At 37.4% G+C, this 23,876-nt stretch overlaps 1 protein-coding gene and 1 non-coding gene across 3 annotated transcripts; both read left to right on the plus strand.

The window, feature by feature from the left end:
- Positions 1-554: 554 nt before the first annotated feature.
- On the plus strand, positions 555-23,047 carry Psma5 (proteasome 20S subunit alpha 5). 2 transcript variants are annotated; one of them, XM_047524954.1, is made up of 9 exons: positions 555-722; positions 5,135-5,201; positions 9,206-9,332; positions 11,768-11,835; positions 12,732-12,839; positions 12,979-13,037; positions 13,953-14,055; positions 16,557-16,643; positions 22,794-23,047. In XM_047524954.1, the coding sequence occupies exons 1-9, from the start codon at positions 694-696 to the stop codon at positions 22,869-22,871; spliced, it is 726 nt and encodes a 241-aa protein (XP_047380910.1). In that variant the 5' UTR covers positions 555-693; the 3' UTR covers positions 22,872-23,047. The 2 variants fall into 2 exon arrangements, with proteins under 2 accessions (XP_047380910.1, XP_047380919.1); XM_047524963.1 differs by lacking the exon at positions 555-722 and adding an exon at positions 886-1,059.
- Positions 9,593-9,713, plus strand: LOC124968749 (small nucleolar RNA SNORA40). The gene has a single exon (XR_007105834.1). It is a non-coding gene; the product is annotated as a small nucleolar RNA SNORA40 (small nucleolar RNA).
- Positions 23,048-23,876: the final 829 nt, after the last annotated feature.

Raw genomic sequence — 23,876 nt, forward strand, 5'->3', positions numbered from 1 at the left:
CCCCACGCCGCGAGCCGCTGGGATTACAGGCGTGCGCCATCGCTCCCGGCTTGAAGACTTTCTTATAGACTAAAACCCACCAACTTTTCTGAACAAACGTGCCAGCTTGGCTGAAGGACCCAGCACGCTGGTTCAGATCGACTGTGGCGCATAGCGCACGCATCTCCGCGTCTAAGTCCTGGGGTCCTAAGCAGTCTGGAAAATCGCGCCTGAGCCCACAGAGCGAGTCCTGCGAAGAGCTGGGTAGGTGATATAAGGGAACAGCCGAGGGACCTGTAAGTCTGGATTCTGACAGCTCAACTCTTCGCACAAACTCTCCCAGTTGCCCATCTTGGGGGCGGGTTCAAACCTTTTTCAAAGAGCTTACTCTCACCACACGCCTCGAGTTCCCAGGGCCCCTAGCAACCACCTTCAAGGTAAAGCGGAAAGACGCCTCTTGTCCCGCCCAGTCAGCGCTAACTGAGGTCCGCAGAGGAAGCGCGTTGGCCCAATCATCTCTCCGAGAAGTGAGTCCAGCCAATAGGATACAGGCGCAGGAGGGCGGGCTAAAGAGGTCGTGGGCACACGCGCAGTTGGGAGCAGAAGGGGGCCTTGGGTGCTGTGGTCGTGTGGTTGGTTTGGGTGCTTGCTGTTGGAGTCCTCTTGGTTCTCGGAGTCCCCTCGTAGCCACTGCCAACTCCCCTCTTCCTCGCCATGTTCCTCACCCGGTCCGAGTACGACAGGTCTGTGCAGCCTGGAGAAAACGGGTTGGGATTGTGGGTAGGTGGGTGGGCCCGGCCGCGGCCTGGGTTCTGCAGTGTCATGGGTCGCCCCGGGAACCCGAGTCTGGCCGAACCTGGGGATCTCTTGCTCTACCCATGCCCCGACACTCCACGGTGATTCCCCAGGCTCGTTTGAGCATATCGGCCGCACTTGTCCTACAGCTGAGTCACTACCTAGTCTTAGTGCGGAAGCGAGAAGCTCGGGTTTGTGCTTGGGGAGGAAGCTGAAGGGGCCCAGAACTCCGACCTTTAACCCGGAGAAGATTGGGGGTTACCCCTCCCTAGTTCATCTTTTCCAGCTAAGTATGATTGACTTTTTTATTTTAAAAGCAAAATGTGCTGCCTGGAGTAAAAAGCAACTGGAGACTATTAAATCTATATATAATAGAGCATGCCTGGATATACAGTTTCTGCAAAAGCTCGAAGACCAAGTCTCAGCTATGCTCGGATATGTTGTCTGGAATCTGATTTTATGTGAACCAGAATTTAGAAAGGTTCTCAGGAGAGTTCTCATCATACTGGTTTCGCTTGACTAAGGTTTTTCTGACTTTTGTAAAACTTTAAAGCAGATTTAGTGCTGTTGAAAACCAAATGTAATGTTTTCAAAATTAAAAGTTGTGAGGTTGTATTTAAATTTTTTAAATTTCCCCCCAGAGCTTGGAAATGCAAAGTAATACTGAATTTGTTGTAGATATTTTTACTTTCACTTTCTGTTTTGATCAGATAAGTTTTCTAGTAGCAGTTTTAAGTTTATTAAAAAGCTAGAAAAAGCAGACATTTTCTTTTGTACTAGATAGCTTGAAAAGCTGCTTCCCTTGTCAAGTATGTTTGACCCTGTCATAGTTTCATTACCTGAAGCTACTACTTTTCATCCTTTTACTGACTCAAAAGGTATATGTGAAGTTTTAAAACCAAAATTTTTTTCTGCTGTCAAGTAAAATGACTTTGTTAAGTCAGTATTTAACTTCTAGGGCATTGCAGAAAATCATCTTGGGTGATATAATTTTGAATTAAGGTGCATATGGGAAAATTGTGATCCTTGTCAGAAACCCTTCATTAAATCTTGTGATCATTTGCTCAATATGTATATTGATTGCTTTGTGTTGTTTTCCTATCTTCTCAAGAATGCCTAAAATCAGCCCCCTCCCTCTTTTTTTTGGTACCAGGAATTGAGTCTTGGGGTTCTATACCACTGAGCTATACCTCCAGTCCTTTATTTTTATTTTGAGATGGGGTCTGGCCAAAGTTGCCCAGGCTGGCCTTGAACTTGGGATCCTCCTGCTTCAGCTTCCATAGTCACTGTGATTATAGGCACGCGCCATGTGCCTGGTGAATACAACCCTTTCTTATTTGCTTAGCTAATGTACTTGAATATTGCTTTGTACAAGGCATGCTGTTCCGGGTGCCAGTGCTACAGCAATGTATGAAGTCAAGACACTTGCTCTTGTATAGGAGACTATCATATAAAGAACTGTTTACAAAAGTAACTAGTAGGAGACAGAAGTGTATCTACATCATTAGAGGAATTGAAGTCAACACTGGAAGTTCTGATGAGAGGTTGCATTTGATATTAGGGATTCATGAAAACTTCACAAAGGAGCTGATATTTAAGGTGGTCTTGAAAAAGCAGGAGTTGAGTAAAGATAGTGAAGAGTCAATAGCTTTGAGTTTGAGAATATAGAGTGAACAAAGGAGAGGAAATAAGAAAGCATAAGATATGTTTGAGAGAAGTCCATTCTGACTAGCACACATGATAACAGGAGGTAAGGGGAAACAATTGTGCTAGATATTGGATGGTTTTTAATATGAGATTAAGAAGTTTGGGTCTTACTCTGTAAGCAACTAAGTGCCATTAATTTATTTCAGTAGTTGCATAGTCATAATTGTGTGGGTGTTTTTTTGTTTTTTCCACATTCCCAGCCCTTTTTAGTTTTTATTTTGAGACAGGGTCTCACTCAGTTCCCTGGGGCCTTGCTGAGGCTGACTTTGAACTTGGGATCCTCCTGTCTAGCCTTTGGAGTTGCTGGGATTACAAGCGGTCGCCACTGTGCCCGGTCATAATTGTGTTTTAGAGAGATTGATTGGGTTGGAGGAAAGAGTGAGTCAGTACCAGTTAGGAGACTGTTATAATAGGTGAAAGGTGGAGTCAATACCAGTTAGGAGGCTATTACAATAGTTAGGTGAAAGATAATGAGGGCATTGAGAATGGAAGGAAGAGTGACATGTTACTGTGAAGAGGGACTTGCTATGAATTGGTATGACTTGTCATATGATAGAAGATGGGGAGGAATGGCCCAAATCATTCAGAACTTTCTAACTTGGGGAACAGGGAGGTTGGAGGTGTTTTAAAATAAGACTGAACTAGGAACAGTGCAAGATGAACCTGATTTTCCAAAGTGACAGTATTTGAAGAAATAATATTTCAGATTGGAAAATGTTGAATGTTAGGTGCTAGTGGAATATCCAAGTGGAAAAGTTCATCAGGAATTTAAATTAATTAGTAAATAAATCAAACTGGTAATAGAGATTTGGAGAGTTGGTGCTTAGCATATATGAAATGGTCTAAGGAGACAGTTAAGTTTGAGAAGATGTCCAAGACAAGAGCCCATATTAGGGAGGAGTAGTAATGTTTCACTAGAATGAAGTTTCTAAATTAGGGTAAAAGCTATTATAGCCACATAGCACTTTACAGTTTATAGAATTATTTCACACTCTGCAAATCAGTATTCAAATGTATTATGATTAAGGCGGGACAAGCATTATCAGTTTTTGTTTCTGGAGTTAAAAGCTAGCAACTGGCAAAATTAGAACTCAATCCTAGGTCTTCTGTCTTCAGACTTTTCTTTCAGTGATTTTTAAACTGTTCTTTAGAGCCCTGAACTTACTTTTAAATGGCTTTAGGGATATTAAACTCAGCAAACAGGGAGTTGGGATGGTGGAATTCTCTGTCCACCCCCCAATTTAGCCAGTTTAATTCTCGTAGGCAAAATAGTGGAATTGTTGAGGACTTGAGTCTCTAGCAATATGACTTATTGCTTAAATTCTTACTCCAGCTCTGCCTTTTATATACTGAGTGACTTTGGGCAGTTTACTTAAATCTCTATGTACCTCAATTTCCTCATCTATAAAATAGTGTCTACCTTAGAAGACTATTTCATAGGATCACTTTGAGGATTAAGTGAGTTAAGTCATAGTGCCAGACATAGTGAATGATCGGCATGTGCCAACTTTCATTATTATCTGTTTTACATTTTGGGATTACATAAAATGTCCTTGGAAAAAAAGAGTTTTTGTTTTAACAAATTTGAGAATACTATATACTATGTGCTACCTGTAATAAAGTTCAGACTCCATAAACTAAGTGTTATAAGCATTTTCATTCATTTTTTTCTTAAAAAAAATTTCTTTTTCGGTACCAGGAATTGAACCCAGGGGCACTTAACCACTGAGCCACACCTCCACTCCTTTTTTATATTTTATTTAAAGACAGTCTCACTGAATTGCTTAGAACCTCATCAAGTTGCTAAGACTGACTTTGAATTTATGATTCTCCTTCCTCAGCCTCACAAACCTCATACGCCACCATGCCCAGCTTAGTTATTTTTTGAGTGTTCTTTGTGTTCTGAAAGCTTTTATAGTGAACACCATGATTGGTGCCTTGTCTCCCTAAGAGCAAGAAAAGATGGAGGACATGTTTTATAGTAAAAATCAATCTGACACTAATTTATTGAGTGAGTGAACCGGGTTAGACTTTAGGAACTATGTGGCTCTTAAAGTATTATTAAAATAACAATACTATTTCCTACAAATAAGTAGAGAAATGTACCAATGAATAACTTTTGCTTAAAATTAAGATGTTAATGTCAAATGCACATAATGGGAAGGGGATAAGGAAAAATGCACATTTCCTTGGTAATTGAATGATAATTTTGGGACATGAGGTTATCAAGTTTAAAAGCCTATAGATCGTCTCAAGAGGTTCTATTGTCTTATACTGTTAAAGTAAAAAAAAAAAAAAAAAAGATTATTGTGGGCAAAGTACAGAATAATGACAACATGCATCACCTATAGTCATTGAGCTAGTGAAGGAATTTGATTTTTGGTGGGGGGAGGTGGTTTACTGGAGTTGAAACCCCCCAGGGATGCTTTACCACTGAGCTACATCCCCAGATCTTTTTATTTTTTATTTTGAGACAGGGTCTCACTTAATTGCAGAGACTGGCCTCAAACTTGCAATTCTCTTGTTTTAGCCTCCCAAGTTGCTAGGATTACAGGTGTGTGCAACTGTATCCAGCAAGAAACTTGAGTTCAGTGTCTGTATGATTCATTTTTACTGACAGTTTCTTAATACTTTTTTTTTTTTTCAATTACAGGGGCGTGAATACTTTTTCTCCTGAAGGAAGATTGTTTCAAGTGGAATATGCCATTGAAGCTATCAAGGTATTTTAGCAAGTAGTATAGTTTTCAAAATTTTATGGCAACCTCACACTGCTAGCAAAACATTTAGGTAAATGTTTTAGCCATTCCTTTAGACAGTGTTTTCATATATCCCTTTAACCAACCATTAATAACTATTTTTATAACAATTCCAATCCTGTTCCTAACATCTATTTTAAAACTTTCGAGCAGGTTACTAATTAATTGATTATTTAACTAGTTTTTTCTAGTGCAGATAGAGGGACATGTTTAGGTTTATAATCCTCTGGTCTATAAAGAGATTGTAGAAATCTAGTATTAACTCCTCTGTTACTTGATCAAATCGTGTAAGTAATCACCTCTGTATTGTTTTCTTGTTGGTAAAGTTTTTAATTTGTACTAGGTACTAGGGAATGAATAAAAGATATGTTCTGTGATCTAGTAACATAAATATGTAGTCAAACCATTAATTAGTAAGATACCTATACTTAAAATTATTTGTCCTGTAGGAAATGTATTTGTTAAATTATGGGTAATCTAAATAGCATTTCAACTGGTAAATGTTTAAGAAGAAACCTGAAAGAGAAACAAAGAGTTATAGGAAATCTAAAATCTTTAAATATAGTGTTGAAAAAGAATCACTGGGGAGTGCTTTTAAGAAAGTAAGTAAAACAATGTTCAGGCCCCACCCTAGGAATTCCGATTTAGTTATCTGGGCTAAGGCCCAGGCTCAAGCATGAGTTATTCTAATATTCAACAGGAGTTAAAAATCACTGATCTTCACTCTGCTTGAATTACCTGTATAGCTCCAAACAGCATGTATTTGATAGTCTCTATTTGTAGAGTTCTAGAAACAGATATTTTCTCACAAAAGAGCACGTTCTATTTGAAATAGTTCATGGTAGTTTAGAATTTATCCTCAAATAAAAAAATCAGATAACTTTCCAAAGATTCTTTCAATTTGTCCTAGTTTCTTTTTTTTTGCGGAGAGGGGGGGTACCAGGGATTATACCTGGGGACACTTAACCACTGAGAGCCACATCCCCAGCCCTTTTTGTATTTTATTTTGAGACAGGGTCTTAATTGCTGAGGCTGGCCTTGAATTTGTGGTCCTCCTACCTCAGCCTCCCAAGATACTGGGATCCTAGTTTGCCTTTGATCAAAGATTATCTAAACCTCTTCCATAGGACAATTCTCTTACCATTAAAGAGAAGTGTTGCATTTCTTAGCTACCTTTCCTAGAAAGAGTAGGAAAAGTGGGGGTAGTAGTGCATACCTATAATCCTAGAGTCTAAGATCAATTCTAGGCCGAGGCAGGAGGATCTCAGGTTTGAGGCAAGCCTCAACAACTTAGTGAGACCCTGTCTCAAGAAAATAAAAATAAAAGAAAAAAAATATAAATAAATGTGGCTTAGTGGTTAAGCGGCCCTGCGTTCAATCCTTAATACTAAAAAAAGAATCCGAAAAAGAGGAAAGAGATTCTGGTCAGCTGAAGTCATAGAAGCGAAAGTGGAAACATTGTGATACTAGTACAGAAAATGCTGGGCCAGCTGCAAGTACCTCTTTCTATCCTGATATCTTTGCTTTGTTTTGAATATATTACTATGAAGTGCCAGACTATTGGAAATCCAAACTGTAGGATTAATTTGGGGCATCAGCTAAGACAATAGTTCTGCCCAGGTACACAAGCCAAGAGTAAACCTCAGTTCTTAAGATTCCTTAGAGCCAGTAATTTCTAGGTTATCTAGAGATTATGAAGTGGTATCTGATCTCCATAGTCTTAGTTGGACTAGGATAGAGAAAGTAATGTGGCCCTTAACAAATGAGACCTAACCATTGTGAAAATTAGGTGGTTGGGAGTTAAACAACCTTCTGGTTGCTTTGGCAACTCATGAGTGGCCAATGAGAAAGCAATTTGCTAACCTTAAGACTTTAGTAGCATCAGAGGAACTAGAGAATGACTGATCGTAAAAACATTCACTTGGAGGTGTTGATATTGAATGGTATAGGTGAGATGTATCCAGCAAAGGAAGGGGAAGAAGTGCCCTTGAGTAGGTGTTTTGGGGGAAGGAGTAGAAATCTATGTTAGTGACAAAATTACTATATTATATTAAGCCTCTAGATATTGATTACTATGCTAATTAGTTATATTCAAGAAATACTACATAGTTCAAATATTCCCTCAATTCCTCCTCTCTCCAGTTCCCATCAAGATAGGTAGAGGAGAAATTTAGGTAGAAGTATAACATTGAAATATCTGGAAGGAAATATAACTGTAAAATGAAAATTTTTTGAATTTTGATGTATTTGAAAATATCCTGTCTCAGAAATATTGACCTTTTTTGGATTGGAATACATAAAAACAATTAGAACAAAAAAGTGCTTTCTGAATTTTCTGGCATTATGTTTCTGAATGTTTGTTTTTAAGTTTTTAGGTGTATATGTGATTTTAGAGTCAAAAGGTAAAATAGTTCTTTAAATTTTATAACAAAAACAGCAATCCCTGAAGCTTACCCATCTATTTTCAGCTTCCCAGAGGCAGCACTTTAAAATGTCTTAGCTGATAACATTCTTGATATTTACCTCTATATATCTAGAACTCAGACTTACATTGTTTTTATTAGACATTATCCACACTTTTAATAACACTTCAAAATAAAGTGTCAACTTTACATATTTGAAAAATGTGTGAAGCATGATCATTCAGTCTGTAGACATGTTAAACCTGTTATACCTAAAGATTGATGGAATTCTTTGGAACCCTTTGTAATAATGGGCTCAAATCTGATGCTCATATTTGGCAGTTATTGCTTTATAGACTTAACTAAACAGAATGGAAATTCAGAGGAAAGAGTGTTCATGGAAGGCTTTATGAATAATGGGTAGAATTTGGAGAGGCAGAAGGAAGAATGTATTCCAGGGGAGATGACTTTAGCAGGGGTGCAAAGGTTAGGTGATAATGGCTTGAGCAAATGAGGTAGGCTATACCTGAAGGAAGGGTTTTGTTGGAGAATATTGAGTAATGAAGTTGGAAGGGAAGGGTGGCATTAGGTTAAGAGGGCTCTGGAAGCTTGCTTAGATTTTGTTATAGATAATATGGTGAGATGTTAGTTCTTGAGAGAAGAAATCTAATAAAAATAGCATTTTATTAGATCAGTTATGCTGTAACATGAAAGATGCATTGGGAGATAATGATTAAAAATGAGACTACAGGCTAGGGATTAACTCAGTGGTGGAGTGCTTGTGTAGCATGTTCAAGACCCTGGATTTGATCTCCAGCACTGCAAAATAAATAGATGAGACTAAGTATGTCATATAATAAAATCTGTTGAATTAGTGTGTGGTATACACCAATTTACATATTTTGTGTTAATTTATCAATGTTTATTCTTCCTATAGGTATTGTTATTATTCTCATTTTGCAGATGGGAAACTGAGACATGTAGAGGTAGATGACTAGGATGGTATCATATAGAGATTAAGAGATGAATTTAAGCTCTATGGTGCATTAAATTAGTGAGCTTGGATTAAATTTGTATTTTAATGTTGTTGGTGAGGATGGTGGTCTTTTCTCTCTCTCTCTCTCTCTCTCTCTCTCTCTTTTTTTTTTTTCCCTGATGTCATATAGATTTGGGGAATGTCCCCTTTGGGACAGACCAAGATGGATAGCAGAGGTGAAAAGAGACAAAGTCCAGAAAAAAAGTTAGGGTTTTATTACTTTCTTGCCCACTGTGTTTAGAACCTTAGAATCCCTTTCTCCCAAATATTGGCATTAGAAGGGATGATTTTTCAGATGATTTAAAGACCTTATTGGACTTCCTTTTCAGAAGCTCAGAATTCTATAAATCTATGGTTTTGCTATTGACAGGAGCATTGTATTACTTATTAAGTTGCTTTTGGCTTTTTCTGTGTACTAAATATGGATAATTAAAGTTTCAGTCTTTTGAAAACCTATAGAGAAATTTCTGGTGAACATGTGAGACTGTTCTTTGATCTGTACATGGTAACTATAACATGTTTCTTTTTAGCTTGGTTCTACAGCCATTGGGATCCAGACATCAGAAGGTGTATGCCTAGCTGTGGAGAAAAGAATTACCTCCCCACTCATGGAGCCTAGCAGCATTGAGAAAATTGTAGAGATTGATGCTCATATAGGTAAGGAGTAGGGGAAAGCTGTTCTGTAGGAATCTGGTCTGAGTTAATTAGTCTTCTGCATTGTTCCAGCAGAGATTCATGAGATGAATATCTTGTCACCTGGCTAGCTATCATTTTCCAGGCAGTAGGCCAGTGTGCTTACTTCAGGAGTAGAAAGCAGTTAGAACTGACCATCATATGTGAGAAACTAGGGTATTCACTGAGGAAAGAGGAATTCTCAAAGATCTGAGAATTTTAAGAGTACTATAATAGACTTTGATGACACCTTTGTGTGTTTTTGTTTAACTTGTGGACAGAGACTTATAGACGGGTGCAAATTCTCTTTTGCAACCCAGAACTAATTGTTCAGTATGAGTTTTGATACATGTAAGCAGGAATATTATACCTAAGACAGGTTAAAGTGATGGAATATTGATAACTGTAAAGGTTGGTTCTAAGATGAACAAGTTGATAAAAAGCACAGATCATGAAAGAAATCTCAGCTATATTGATTTCAGTATTCCAGTTTTCATATCATGAAACAACATGGTGGCTAAAAAGAAAAAAAAGTATTTTAGATTTTAACCATATCCTGTTTTCAGATTTTTTTATTCCTTGTCCTCACCTCCTTACCTTGTTGTCCTTAGTGTAATTCCCTTGCCTTGGTTCCTGACATTGTAGCAGTACAGGGTGAATAGTTCTATTTATTTATAGCATGGACTTTTAGTTAACTATCTAAATTTTTTTAACCTACCTAGTCATCTAATTAATGAAACATTCGTATAATAATTAATGCTTGAAGGCAAAGAAAAAATGACTGGTGACTGTGGGAACATGGTATAGTATTTTTTTTTTTTTGGGTGCTGGGGATCGAACCCATGGCCTTGTGCTTACAAGGCAAGCACTCTACGCACTGAGCTATCTCCCCAGCCCCTGGTATAGTATTTTTTAAAGTATAGAAACAGATTGAATCTGTTACAGTTAGAACAGTGTGTTTATCTCAGATCACTTTTCTTTTGTAGGTAGGTCAATATCATTTCATTCAGCAAATAGGGAACAAACATTGTGTAAGACACCAGGGATACAGACAGGAATAAGACAGTCCTTGACTTCCAGGAGCTTGCAGTCTAAATGTACTGCTGGACATGTAAATAAGTAAATGTAGTTAAGTGGTACAGGTATTAAGAAAGATTCTAGTATGTGCTCAGTAGGGACATAAAGGAGGAAAAAAATAGTTTTGCCTGAGGCTGGTGGTAGGGCAGCTTTCAGAAAAGGATTCCATGAGGGTAATGCTTGAGCTGAGTTGCATTCTGAAAGATAAAACAAGTGTTTTAGTGTAACACAGGACAGCATTCTAGTCAGAAGGAATAGAAATGAACAAAGGTATGGCAGTATAAAATATAAATGGCACAGACACTTTAGTATGACTGTGAGGTGAACTATGGCAAGAGATGAATCTGAGGTCAGTATAGAAGTCCCTATTTACCCTGCTAACAAGCTTGGACTTGATCCTTTTGCGTTGATGGTTAAGGTTTTAAGCAGTGAGGTAATATGTTCCCTTTAGAATTTTAGAAAGACCCTTCTGATAACAATGTTCAAGTTAGGGTAAAGGGCTGAGACTGGAGATAGGGAGACCAGAAAAGAAATTTTTTAATAGTCCAAGCAAAGGGATGATCAGGACCTTAAGCAAGACAATGACAAAAAAACTGAGAGGAGGGGACTAATGCCAGACAGATTAATCAGATAGAGACTGACAAAACTTGGGGTCTGATTTGTTGTGAGGACCAAGGAAGAAGATGGGGTCTAGAAGGGAAATAAGATGAGTAGATTGAGCTGTATATCCAAGTAGATGTATTAAGGGAGTCATTTGACTTTATAGCTCTGAAACTTGAGAGAGAAACCTAGGCTGAGATTTAGATTTGAAACATCACCAATAAGTAAGCAGTTCTAGCCATAACTGTGGCATCTTGGACCATTAGGCAAACTTTCTAACATAACTTAGTTGGTTTGTTTGGAACAGAGAGGTGAAAAGGCTTTTGATACTATTCTGAGGTCTTCCACTATAGCACATAATGAGATAGTTTCCTTTTTCTTATTTCTCAGGTTGGGTTGTTAGTATTTGCTTAGTTCAGAAGTGCATGATGACCTACAATGAGTGCTAGCTGGATTCTTAGAGATGTTTTATATGGAAATTTATGTTTGGTTGGCTTCTGCTCTTCTCTGTCGTCTATCATACTATCTGGATTTCTGTCATTATGAATGGGGTTGTTGTTTTGTTTGGTTTGGTATCATCATTATACTGGGGTATACAGCCAGTGATTTCCCATGTAATTTATTGATTATATTGCCATGGGATTGTTGGCATGGTTCCACTCCACAATTTCAGTGTTTTCCTGAGTTGATAAAAGGTTTTATAAGGATTTGGCTTCTGGGTCACTGTTGCTTTTATATTACAGGTTGTGCCATGAGTGGGCTAATTGCTGATGCTAAGACTTTAATCGATAAAGCCAGAGTGGAGACACAGGTAAATGGGCATCTTCTCTGCTTTTTTACTATGATGCTTGAGTTCCTTATTTACTGGTAATATAGCTGCCTGGGCTACATTGCAGGTATCAATCTTAGATGTGACTCTTGGGAATGATTTTGGTTAGAATCCCGACTTGTAACTTGGTGGGGCTTAAATTTTAGGCAGCTACCTAATCATTGCAGTTTTAAGGAAGCTCTAGTCAATAGAGGTGACAGTCTTCCTCTTCAAGATTCACCTTACATAATGCATTTATCACACTACATTCTGTTCCCTGATTGACTTTCTTTGGGAGCTCTGTGCAGGAAGTTGTCATAGTTAAGGAACATTTTCCCTACAACTGTCTTTCCTACCCTTTCCTACCAGACTTGTAAGTAACTGCTCTTCTCTGGTAAATAATGATTTGTATAAGGTGACAAATACTGGTTAGGAATGCTGGTTTGTTTTTTTTTTAACTTGACTACCTGTAGCCTGGAGAGTAGGCTAATAAGAAAAAAAAATATCTCAAGGTAAAATGTTTTGTACTTATTTGCAAATTTGTTCTCATCATTTAAGTAATAAATACTTTAACATAAATAACAGAATAAGATAGAGTCTTTGAGGAGGGAAGTGGCACTTGATATAGCACTTACTGTGTCAGAAGACTAAACTTGGTGTTTGTAGGGGTTAACACTTTTTTTCAAGGGATTAACCCTCTAGTTCAGTCTTGCTTATTCTTTTTGATATATTTATTTCCAAAGCTGTTTCTCTTGCAGTTCCAAATAACCATTGTCTAGGAAACATTCTTGAGCCTTCTGTTTCCAGTCACATTTCAAAGGGATGGGTGTAGTGAGATGGTGGACTGCTTTAATGCCCTTCTTATTAGAAAGCTGTACCATTCTGTACTCTTTTCCTAGAACCATTGGTTTACCTACAATGAGACAATGACGGTGGAGAGTGTAACCCAGGCTGTGTCCAATCTGGCTCTACAATTCGGAGAAGAAGATGCAGATCCAGGTGCCATGGTGAGTGCGATGCTTGTGTTGAATTCACTTACTGTTCTGTAGGACTTGGGTGTTTGCCCTCAGCACCTACCTTTCCCGGCCCCTCTCACCCGCTTACTTCATGGCCACTTATCACAACACCTCTTCTTTTTGGTTCTAGTCTCGTCCCTTTGGAGTAGCACTGTTATTTGGAGGAGTCGATGAGAAAGGACCCCAGCTGTAAGTACCATTTTGCCATTTTTTCCTCCTTTTTGGGGGAGTGTGATAATTATTCTAATTTGGAACCAGGGCTAGTAGTATAAATCAACTAAGATTATTTTAGAATTGGAAAAATAGAAGGACTTCTAGCTGTGACTGTGCTGTTTATATAAATTTGGGGAACTTCCCTGTTGGAACCAGTGCTAATTCTGGGAAAAAATCAGAACTAACCTTATTACTAAAGTCAGAATATGTTTTAGAGCTTTGCTTTGGAGTGTTGATCTGATTCTCATTCTCAAATATTAGAGAGGCATACACCCTGAGGATATTAATAATTTTCTTAAATCCTTTTTTAAAAGATTAGTTTTGGAGGGGGCTGGAGTAGCTCAGTGGTAGAATGCTTGCCTAGAATATGTGAGGCACTGGGTTCATTTCTCAGCACCACATATAAATAAATAAAGGTTTATCAACAACTAATGTATATATATTTAAAAATAATAAAGGTATTGTGTCCATCTACAACTAAAAAGCAAATTAAAAAAAAAAAAAAGATCTATTTTTCAAAACAGAACGTCTTTTGGAACTGTGCCTCAGTATCTCAGTGGCATTTCCTTGCTACAGGGCCAAGTACCTGTACTCTTAAAACTTTATTTATTTATTTATTTATTTATTTTGGTGCTAGGGATTGAATTCAGGGGCACTTGACCATTGAGCCGCATCCCCAGCCCTATTTTGTACTTTATTTAGAGACAGGGTCTCACTGGGTTGTTTACTAAATTGCTGGGGTTGGCTTGTGATCCTTCTGCCTCTTCCAAGCTTCTGGAATTACAGGCACGTAACCACTACCCCTGGCCTGTACTTTTTTTAAGTGAGATGTTTGTTACGTAAAATGCCACCACTCTTAAGCATTTTAATTCTCCTTTTGGGGTTTTGCAGGTTTCATATGGACCCATCTGGGACTTTTGTACAATGTGATGCTCGAGCAATTGGCTCTGCTTCAGAGGGTGCTCAGAGCTCCTTGCAAGAAGTTTACCACAAGGTAATCAAGCATTCTCACAACCTTTATTACTATATTTTTAGTCAAGGCATAATTTTCATGTAATAAAACGTACAGACCTTAAGAGTTCAGTTCCATACGTTTTGACAATTGTATACCCTTAGAACCACAACCAAAAACAAGATATAGAATACTTCCCTCAACCCCTATTCCCACTCCCTGCCATTGACTGACTGAAAGATTTCTCTGTATCATGGGTGCTGTTTGATAGTATTTGCCCACGAACTTCTTTCAAAATTGAAGTCTATCCTCTCAAACTCTGCTTCTGCTTCATCAACTAAGTTTATGTAATATTCCAAATTGTTGAAATTTTCATTTCAACAGCATTCACAGAACCTTCATCAGCAGTAGAGTCCATTTTGAGAAACCACTTTCTTTGTTCATCCTTAAGAAGCAACTTCTTATCTGTTAAAGTGTCACAGATTGCAGCAATTCAGACATATCCTCAGGCTCCATTTCTAATTCTAGTTCATTACTATTTCTACCACATCTGCAATAACTTCCTTTAATGAAGTCTTGAACCCCTTAAAATCATCCAAGAGGACTGGAGCCAGCTTCTTCTAAACTCCTGTGAATATTTTGACCTCCTTCCATGAAACATGAATGTTCTCAATGGAATCTAGAATGGTGAATCTTTTCCAGAAGGTTTCATTTATTTTGCCTATATCAATCATAGGAATCACTATCTCAGGAACCTACACTATTAAAAGATGTTTCTTAAATGAGACTCAAAAGTTGAAAATATTCCTTGATATAAGGGCTGTGGAATGAGTGTTTTTAGCAGGCATGAAAACAACATTAATCTGATTATAAATGCCCATCAGAACTATAACATGACTGGGTACATTGTCAACTGGCAGTAATATTTTGAAAGGAATCTTTCTGAGCAGTAGGTCTCCATTGTAATCTTAAGATATTCAGTAAACTTAGTTAACAGATGTACAGACTGTTCCTTTTTAAATGAGTACAAGCAGAGTAAATTTAGTATATTTCTTAAGGTCCTAAAGATTTTTAGAATGGTAATTGAGCCTTGGCTTCAACTTAGTTACCAGCTGCATTGGCCATAATAAGAGAGTCATCCTGTTCTTTGAAGCTAAGCACTGATTTGTCTGGCATCTTCTTCCAATATAGGCTGTTTTATCTAGGTTGAAAATTTGTTGTTTAATGTAGCCACCTTCATCAGTGATCTTAACTAGATCTGGGTAAATTACATCAGCCTCTACATCAGAACTTGCTTCACCTTGTATTTTTATAAATCTATCTCTTACTAGCTTCTAATTTTCTTCTGTACTGTCCTCACCTTTTCACAGCCTTCTTAGAATTGTGAAGAGAGTTAGAGCCTTGCTCTGGTTTAGGCTTTGGCTTAAGGGAATGTTGTGGCTGGTTTCATCTATCCAGACCACTAAAACTTTCTTCATACCAGCAATAAGGCTGTTTCACTTTCTTATCATTCATGTATTCACTGGAGTAGCACTTTTAATTTCCATCAAGTTTTTTTTCCTCTGTATTTATAGCTTGGCTAGCTGTTTGGCATAAGAGGCCTAGCTTTTAGTGTGTCATGGCTTTTGATATGCCTTCATCACTAAGCTTAATCATTTCTAGCTTTTGATTTAAAGTAGATACAAACAGCTCTTCCTTTCACTTGAACACTTAGAGGCCATTGTAGACCTGTTAATTGACTTAATTTCAGTATTATTTTGTCTCAGGGAATAGGGAGGCTCCAGAAGGAAAGAAATGGGATAATGACTGATCAGTGGAGCAGTCAGAACACTTGCTTTATTTATCGGTTAAATTCATCATCTTATGTGGGAGTGGTTTGTGGTATTCCAAAGCCAATACAATAGTAACATCAAAGATCACTGATAGATCACCATAACAAATGTAATAATTAAGTTTCAAATGTAAGGATTACCAAAATGTGACATACACATATGAAGTGAACACATCCTGTTGAAAATGTTGCGAGTAGACTTGATCAATGCAGGGTTGACACAGCCCTATTTGTATGTAATATCTGCTGAGCACAATAAAACAAGGTGTTCCTATAATGTTGAATTTACATGTGGAGAAAATTAGATATGAAAAAGGTATAAAAAGAGTGGGTTTTCTAAACCATTGGATTACCTTTTTATGTTATTTGGGCATTATTATCTGTTAGGTATAACTAATATTATGTTATCTTCTAAATTAAACAAGGAATTCAAATATAGAGAGTGCTGCCCCTTCTTCTTTAAAGGTAATTAACTGTATAAAAGTTGGTGACTCTGGCTCAAAATAAGGCATTTTTTTTTCTATTTCTGAATAAGTGTATTCTACCATTTACTTGAATTTTGGAGATACTTGTAGTGTACTGTAAAATCAATGTGCTTGATTTATTAATTTATGCTAAATCTTTTTTTTGGGGGGAGATAAAGGGGAAATCTGAAGGAAGGAGGGATTATATATAAATAATGGCTTATCTTCTCACCCTTTTTTGTTTCAAGTCTATGACACTGAAAGAAGCCATCAAATCTTCACTCATCATCCTCAAACAAGTAATGGAGGAGAAGTTGAATGCAACTAATATAGAGGTATTTTTATATTTTACTGTCTCTTCAGATATCATAACCCCCAGTGCTAAAGATTGATTAGATCAATAAAAGCATATCTTATATGTTCAGTCCTTAGGATATCTATAGCATTTCAATAAGCAACTCCTGTAAAGTGGTGATGGCAGAAGCTAGAGTTCTGTGAGTTAAAGAGTGAAAGGGAGGTGATGAGGTAGAAAACCCAAGTATGCTGCTATCTTGAGAAGATTTATTGAGCAGAAGGCAACATTAAAGAAAATGACTTTTGTCTTCTTAAGGATGGGGAAAATTTACTTTTTTAAACAGAGGAAGTGGATAGAAAAAAGTTTAAAAAAAGGAGAGATTCAAAGGTGATAGAAAAGTTCTAGAAGAGGGAAGACATGGTGCCAAAGAAAGAGTTGGTTTCAAAAAATAAAATTAATTCAGCATCATACGAGTATACACCATATAGAAGGTACTATGCTAAATGCCAGGGATACATATGCAGAAAATTCAATTCCTAGTTAAGTAGTACTTTGTAGTGTACAGAAATATGAACAATAAGAGCTTAGGGTGAAACTTCTATAATAGGAGGAAGAACAGATTAACATGTGAACATAACTTATATTAGAACATTAAGAAAATATCCTAGAAGAGGTGATGCTGTCTGGAGAAGGGAAGAAAAAGGTATTTCAGAAGAGGGAGCAATATGTGCAAAGGTTCAAAGATGTAAAATAACTTGTTTAAAATGGAATTCCAAGGTTTTTTATCTGACTGCTGGGGTGTGGGATGTATGTAAGATAGGAGAGTGGCAAGAGATAAGATTGCAGATGTATGGACCAAATGGTGACAGGTAGTTTGGAGGTAAATTGGGAGAGAGGTCCTATATTTGCCTAGTGATTATTAGGTCACCTGCTGAGCATGGGTGAATGCAACATGAAGTTAAGAATGGGAAATATTTCCAAAACAAAAATAGAAGGGAAGATGGAGATGAGTTAAAAGGATTGCTGGGTCACTTAAAATAATAGTAGCTGAAGCTGGAACAGAGGACAGATTATTCTCTTTTTAAAAAATTTTTTTAAATTTTTGGTGCTGGGGATTGAACTTGGGGGCACTCAACATTGAGTTGCTCAGCACCTCCACGTTGCTGAGGCTGGCTTTGAATTCGTGATCCTTCTGCCTCAGCTTCCCGAGCTGCTGGGATTATAGGCATGTGCTACCATGCTTGGCCACATTATTCTTAAAAGTTAGGGATAGAGTTTACTCTTGGAGGCATAGTGTTTTAGCCAGCTTTTTCACTACTGTAACAAAGACCTGACCAGAACAATTTTAGGGGAGAAAAAGTTTGAGAATTCCTGATTTCAGAGATCCAGTTCATAGACAGCGGCTCCATTCCTCGGGGCTCGAGGTAAAGCAAGATATCTTGGAAGAAGAATGTGACAGAGGGAAGCAGAGAGAGGCTCCACTCACCAGATAAAAAATATATACCCAAAGGCACACCCACAGTGACTCACCTCCTCTACCTACCTTCAGTTACCACTTAGTTAATCCTGTCAGGTGATTAATTCACTGATTTGGTTAAGGCTGTCATAACCCAATCATTTCTCCTAAACCTTCTTGCATTGCTCACACATGAGCTTTTGGGGGATACCTCACATCCAAACCGTAACACATAGTATGTATTTATATTATATATAGAGAGATATACACACACATATAATGTATAATTTTATATGTATATAAATACATATATATGCATTTATATATGTGTATATATATGTGTGTATCTGTGCGTATATACATATATTAATCTTTTTTGTTCTAAGGATCCAACCCACATTCTCATGTGTGCCAGACAAGAGCCTTACCACTGAGTTATATCCCCAGCCTTGAATATTATATTTCAGTTAAAAATCTTAAAGGCCAACAAATGCTGTAATCATCAATCAGCAATTAAACCATCTAGCATCTACCAGAATGTTAATTAGCCTCACTCATGAGAAAGTGGATGGTTGGATTAATGACCAATGGGGGATTGATTAGTTAAGAACAGAAGAGTGGAGAGTTCTTGGGAATGTTGTTGGTGAATGTTGCACTAGTGCAGCTGGTTTTCATAGGCTGTCATGAAGGATATAAAAGAGGGAACTAGCCTAGAATTGGTAGAATTTTAGGAGTTTGAGAGTGTGGTTAGGGGTGATTGACTTGCTCCTTGAGCAGTAATGGAGGAAGAAAGGTGTAACATAGTTCTTCAGTGGACAACTTAATTCATAAATATGCTGGATTTTTTCCCCTTCTTAACAAGGATTTGAAAATATTTCCCCTTCTTCCCTGTCTGTGAAATGATGAGTGCAATACGTAGTATGATACTCCCAACTTTACCCTTAAGAGGGATTTTGTCGGTATCTTTCTAGTACTTTGTTTTCTTCCGTACTGAATAAGAGGGTCGTGGCATTTTTACTATCTCCTTGCCACCTCAGAAGAATTCACATGTACTCTTGATTCCATGGCAAAGGCTCTGAGGCCTGTTTGGTTCATCCGAAACTACATAGATATTTTCTTGATCATTTACTTTCAGTGCCACTACAGTGTTGCTTCGAAGTGAGCATCCATCAGGTGTGGCTCAGGCAGGCTCTGTCATTAATCTCCCTAACTATAGATTTCTTTGCATTAAAAAAGGGCACTTTCACTTGTCCAAGATTATTCCACCAGTGCTCTAACTCCAGGTTTCTAAGCCTGTCTGCCCATAAGAAGAGTCTTTGGAAATGAGGTTCAGAGATCTGTACTTTAGTGAAAGCGCCTCCAGTAACTGATAGTCAGTCTAAGAAGACCAGGATGAGGGAGCCTTCACTCTAGAGCCCTTCCTTCTCTGTCTCCTGTAGGTCTCTTGAATCTCCAGTGTGTCCATGAGAAAGGGAAGATGTCCAAGTTGCACCTTTCTGTAAAACTTCCTGTTTGTTGGATATCCTGAGCACTATTATTTGACATTTCTGAAGCATTCATCTCAAACTTGACAATTATAAAATCATTTTATTTCCAGAAAATCATTTCCTCTTCCTCTGTTTCTAATGCTGGTTGATGATAACACCCATGTTCTTATCATTCACACCCAGAGCCTGGAAGATCTTGATTTCTCTTTCCCTTTATTAAATTGTGTTTTCCCCTTTGTAAAAATAATTCTCATTTAAATACCCCTTCTCAATTCTTATTTCATGTACCTTCTTTGGTTCAGGTCCCCATTTTGCACTTGCCTTACGTATTTTTCAGAGTATTCTAACTAGTCTTCCTTCCTACAGCCTTGCTGTCCTTGTTTCAGCCCATTTTTTCCCCTCATTCTCATTGCGCTACTGGAGTAGATTTTCCAGTCCACATCCAATCTTAATTGTTATCCACTTTAAAAATCTTTTCCTACTCCTGTTGTGTACAAGATAAATTCCAAACTTCTTTTTAGGGCATGATAATTTACTGCTTGTTAAGTCATATGTCTAGTCTGTTAGGTACTTTGCTAAGCATTTTACATGTATATCTTTTAATCCTCACAACTCTATGAGATAAGTATTCCTGGTTTCATTTTACAGAGGAGGAAACCACGACTTTGGTAAATGGTAACTGGTAGATGGTAGAGTCAGTGTTTGCACCCAGGTTTGAATTTAGGTCCTGTGCTTTTTTTTGGTGGGGCGGGGAGGGTACTGGGGATTGATCTCAGGGGCACTTGACCACTGAGCCACATCCCCAGCCCTATTTTGTATTTTATTTAGAAACAGGGTCTCCCTGAGTTGCTTAGTGCCTCACTTTTGCTGAGGCTGGCTTTGAACTCTTGATCCTCCTGCCTCAGCCTCCTGATTCTATACTTTTAACCACTATAATACACTCTCTGTGAACTCTGACCTCTGCCCCAAGTCATTCTCATTTCATCTTATTCCATGTGCAACCTCTGCTACAACTATATACAGTATGTGTTTCACAGATACACCATGTCTTGTGCTTTTATGCATTTGCATGAGTCTGCCCTTCCCCTTGGCTATCTGACCCATTCTTGCCATTCTGTAATGTACAACCTAAAGATTTCTTCTCCTTGATGCCTTCCTGGGCTCTTTGGTCACCCCCTTTTTTTTTTTTTAACTTTTATACACGTATATGTCTGTCTCAGTCTACCATCCTTCCCATCCCTACCTGCGCTATCTACCGCTCTCCTCACTGCCCTCTATACAATCCAAAGTTCCTTCATGCTTCCTTATGTACCCTCCACTATGGATCAGCATCCACTTATCAGAGAAAACATTTGGCCATTGGTTTTTTAGAATTGACTTGTTTCACTTAGCATGATATTCTCCAGTTCCATCCATTTACCTGAAAATGCCACAATTTTCATTCTTCTTTAAGACTGGGTAATATTCCATTGTGTATATGTACCATATTTTCTTTATCCATTCATCTGTTGAAGGGCATCTAGGTTGGTTCCATAGTTTTGCTGTCATGAATTGAGCTGCTATAAACATTGTTGTGTCTGCGTCACTGTAGTATGCTGATTTGAAGTCCTTTGGGTATAAACCAAGGAGTGGGATAGCTAGGTCAAATGGTTCCATTCTGAGTTTTCTTAGGCATCACCATACTGCTTTCTTGGTCACTCTTTTACATATGTTAAGCTTTATTATAATACTTACCTGACATTGAAAACATTTGGCAACCAGTGCCCTTAGTAAATAAGGCAGACTTTTCTTCATCTTTTCATCCCTAGTCCCTAGTACAACTGTGACGGGTATTCAAATTAATTATTGATGGAGTAAATTAAAGAAAATATCTGTTCTACCTGCTTCACAGGTTTTTTAAAAGTGAGAATCTAGAAAAATATGTTCATTTTCATTATGTAAATAACATCGTTATGCACACGTAAAGGGTTATTTTTTCTTCTAATGATGAGTAACTTCCTAAAGGCAATACTTGCATCTTAGTTCTGTAGGACTGTTCTATACAGAGTTTACCCAATTTCTGTATTTTAACCTTCGTAATATTATGCAAATATATTTTGGACTCAGCATTTTATGTAATTGGATATATCTTTTGGGAAACTCTAGAGGAAACTGCAGGCTTTGAGAGAACTTTTTTTTTTTTTTTTTTTTTTTTTTAAGTTGTTCCTAGAGTAGATCATCTCTAGATGTCTTAAGATGTGCAGCAATCTTTTTTCTGAGTTTTACTTACAAATGAGGCAGAAAATAATAAACATCATGTAACTGGGTTATGCTAATTCTGTCTGGCAGCTTTCAAATTATATTAAATATCAGTAATGGATATTACTTTAAAATGCCCTACTATGTTTAATTTTTAAACTAAAAAAAATACAGTATAAGGAATGACATTTAAAACAAACACAAAAACTTTGAGGCAAATGTGAAATGATACCTTTTCTTTGGTATTGACCAAAAACATGGGACAGTGACCAGCAGAGATAATGGAAAATCTAGTAATCATAGTTAAATTTGAAACCATCTTCTGATTTTTTTGTTGTTGTTGGTAAAATAAATTATAATCTAGGCTGTTTGTTATTTCTGATATCATCAGACACAACTGACTTCCTGTGCCATTGTTCATGGTGTCTTTTCATAATCAGTCCTTTTAAAAAACAAAGCAAACCTTTCTGTTAGTTGCCACACAGACAGTACTTGAGAAAATATCTAACAATAATAGTTAACAATTATTTGATGTTTCTAATGTTAATCCTCACAACTAATCTATAAGTATGATTATTATCCCCATTTTACAGAGGAGGAAGTAAGGGCAAAAAGTGGCCAAATAACCCCAAGTCACACTCTCAAGTTCAACTTGCAAGTATATAAATATGCTTTAAATATATTTCTATAGGAATCTTTAACAGAAAAAGAGTACTGACTCCACATACTTGGCTGCTAATTTCAAGAAGTAACAGTGATGCCAGGCATTTGGTTAACTATTATGTGGTAGATTAACCTCAAAATAGAATATTTAGTCAATAAGAGTTTTTATTTTGTAGTCAGAGAGCTATTTTAGGGACCTGCTGCCTGGAAAGGATATCCCTGGGACAGCAGATCCCTTAGTTCCTAATGAACAGCTGCATTACCAACACAGTTTTCTCCTGACCATGCTAGGGCTATCAGAGGGACTCAAGCCCAGCTTATAAACTCCTCTCTATTTTCTTTCCAGCTAGCCACAGTGCAGCCTGGCCAGAATTTCCACATGTTCACAAAGGAAGAACTTGAAGAGGTTATCAAGGACATTTAAGGAAGAGTGATCCTCAGAACTACTCTGGGACAATTTCAGTTCTCCAATTGCCCTTAAGTTTTACTTCCAGCTCCTATTCCTTGGGAAATCTCCATTGTCTGTGCATTTTTTTTATGATGTCTGTACATAAATGCAGTTCTGAAATAAAGAAAATTTTAAAATATGTGTTAATGATCTATCCTCTTATAATGTAGTTTTTTGTTTGAAATGCTTGTGTAAGCAGGCAAAAAAGGAGAGGGTATTAATATCCTTATCCTGTGCAAGTGTCTGTTCTAAAATTATTTTAGTTGCTCTCTGTAACAGTCAACTCTAGCCATGAATTCCATGGTGCTGATAAACGGACTCAAGCTAGCCCAGCTCCTCCCAGTGGTTAATACATGTTAATACCGCTGTAAATCTATTCAGTCCTCAAGTTTCTCTTAAATAAGTAGTATTTTTTTGCTGTGTTTCTCTATATGAAGGAAATGCAATTAATTGACCATCAAAAGAGCATGTTTTAGAGTTCTCAGTACAGTGATAGGTTGGGATAAGCCACCTCCAAAGTTGTCCTAGTTCTTGTGTCTTGATGGACAGTTTGGAAAGTTTTTCCTTTTTATGAAGTTAAGAACTGTAAAAATTAAATTCATGATCTTGTCCTCATTGGCAGTCATTTACAGATTTCAGCCATAGCAGTAAAAGAGAATTGTAAAATTCAGAAGTAGTTTACATTAGACTTTGGAACACGCTATGAACTTCCCTCCTTAGAGCTGCCATCATATGAGTGATTGGTTAAGATTGTTTAAAGAATCATTCTATTTGAGCCTCATAACAATAGCAAGTAGGTATCATTATTACTAGTTAACAGATAGGCTGTGTGTCCATGAACACAATCTGATTTGAACTCATTTTCTGGTTTCAAATCACTAGCTCTTGGATAATAGGGAAATAGAGATTTGAAATGTACTTGCACTTACGTACAACTTAGCTAACTCACATGGAGATGATGTAGAATTGATTGAAATTCAC

Source organism: Sciurus carolinensis, chromosome 1 (assembly GCF_902686445.1).
Source record: "Sciurus carolinensis chromosome 1, mSciCar1.2, whole genome shotgun sequence".
In the NCBI taxonomy this organism is placed as follows: domain Eukaryota; kingdom Metazoa; phylum Chordata; class Mammalia; order Rodentia; family Sciuridae; genus Sciurus; species Sciurus carolinensis.

What these genes read in the sequence shown, in the direction of transcription:
- Psma5 (XM_047524954.1), top strand. Translation starts at nt 694, where the DNA reads ATGTTCCTCACCCGGTCCGAGTACGACAG. An exon ending in ACCCGGTCCGAGTACGACAG is followed by an intron (nt 723 to 5,134) that starts GTCTGTGCAGCC and finishes TTTCAATTACAG; the next exon opens with GGGCGTGAATACTTTTTCTC. An exon ending in ATGCCATTGAAGCTATCAAG is followed by an intron (nt 5,202 to 9,205) that starts GTATTTTAGCAA and finishes GTTTCTTTTTAG; the next exon opens with CTTGGTTCTACAGCCATTGG.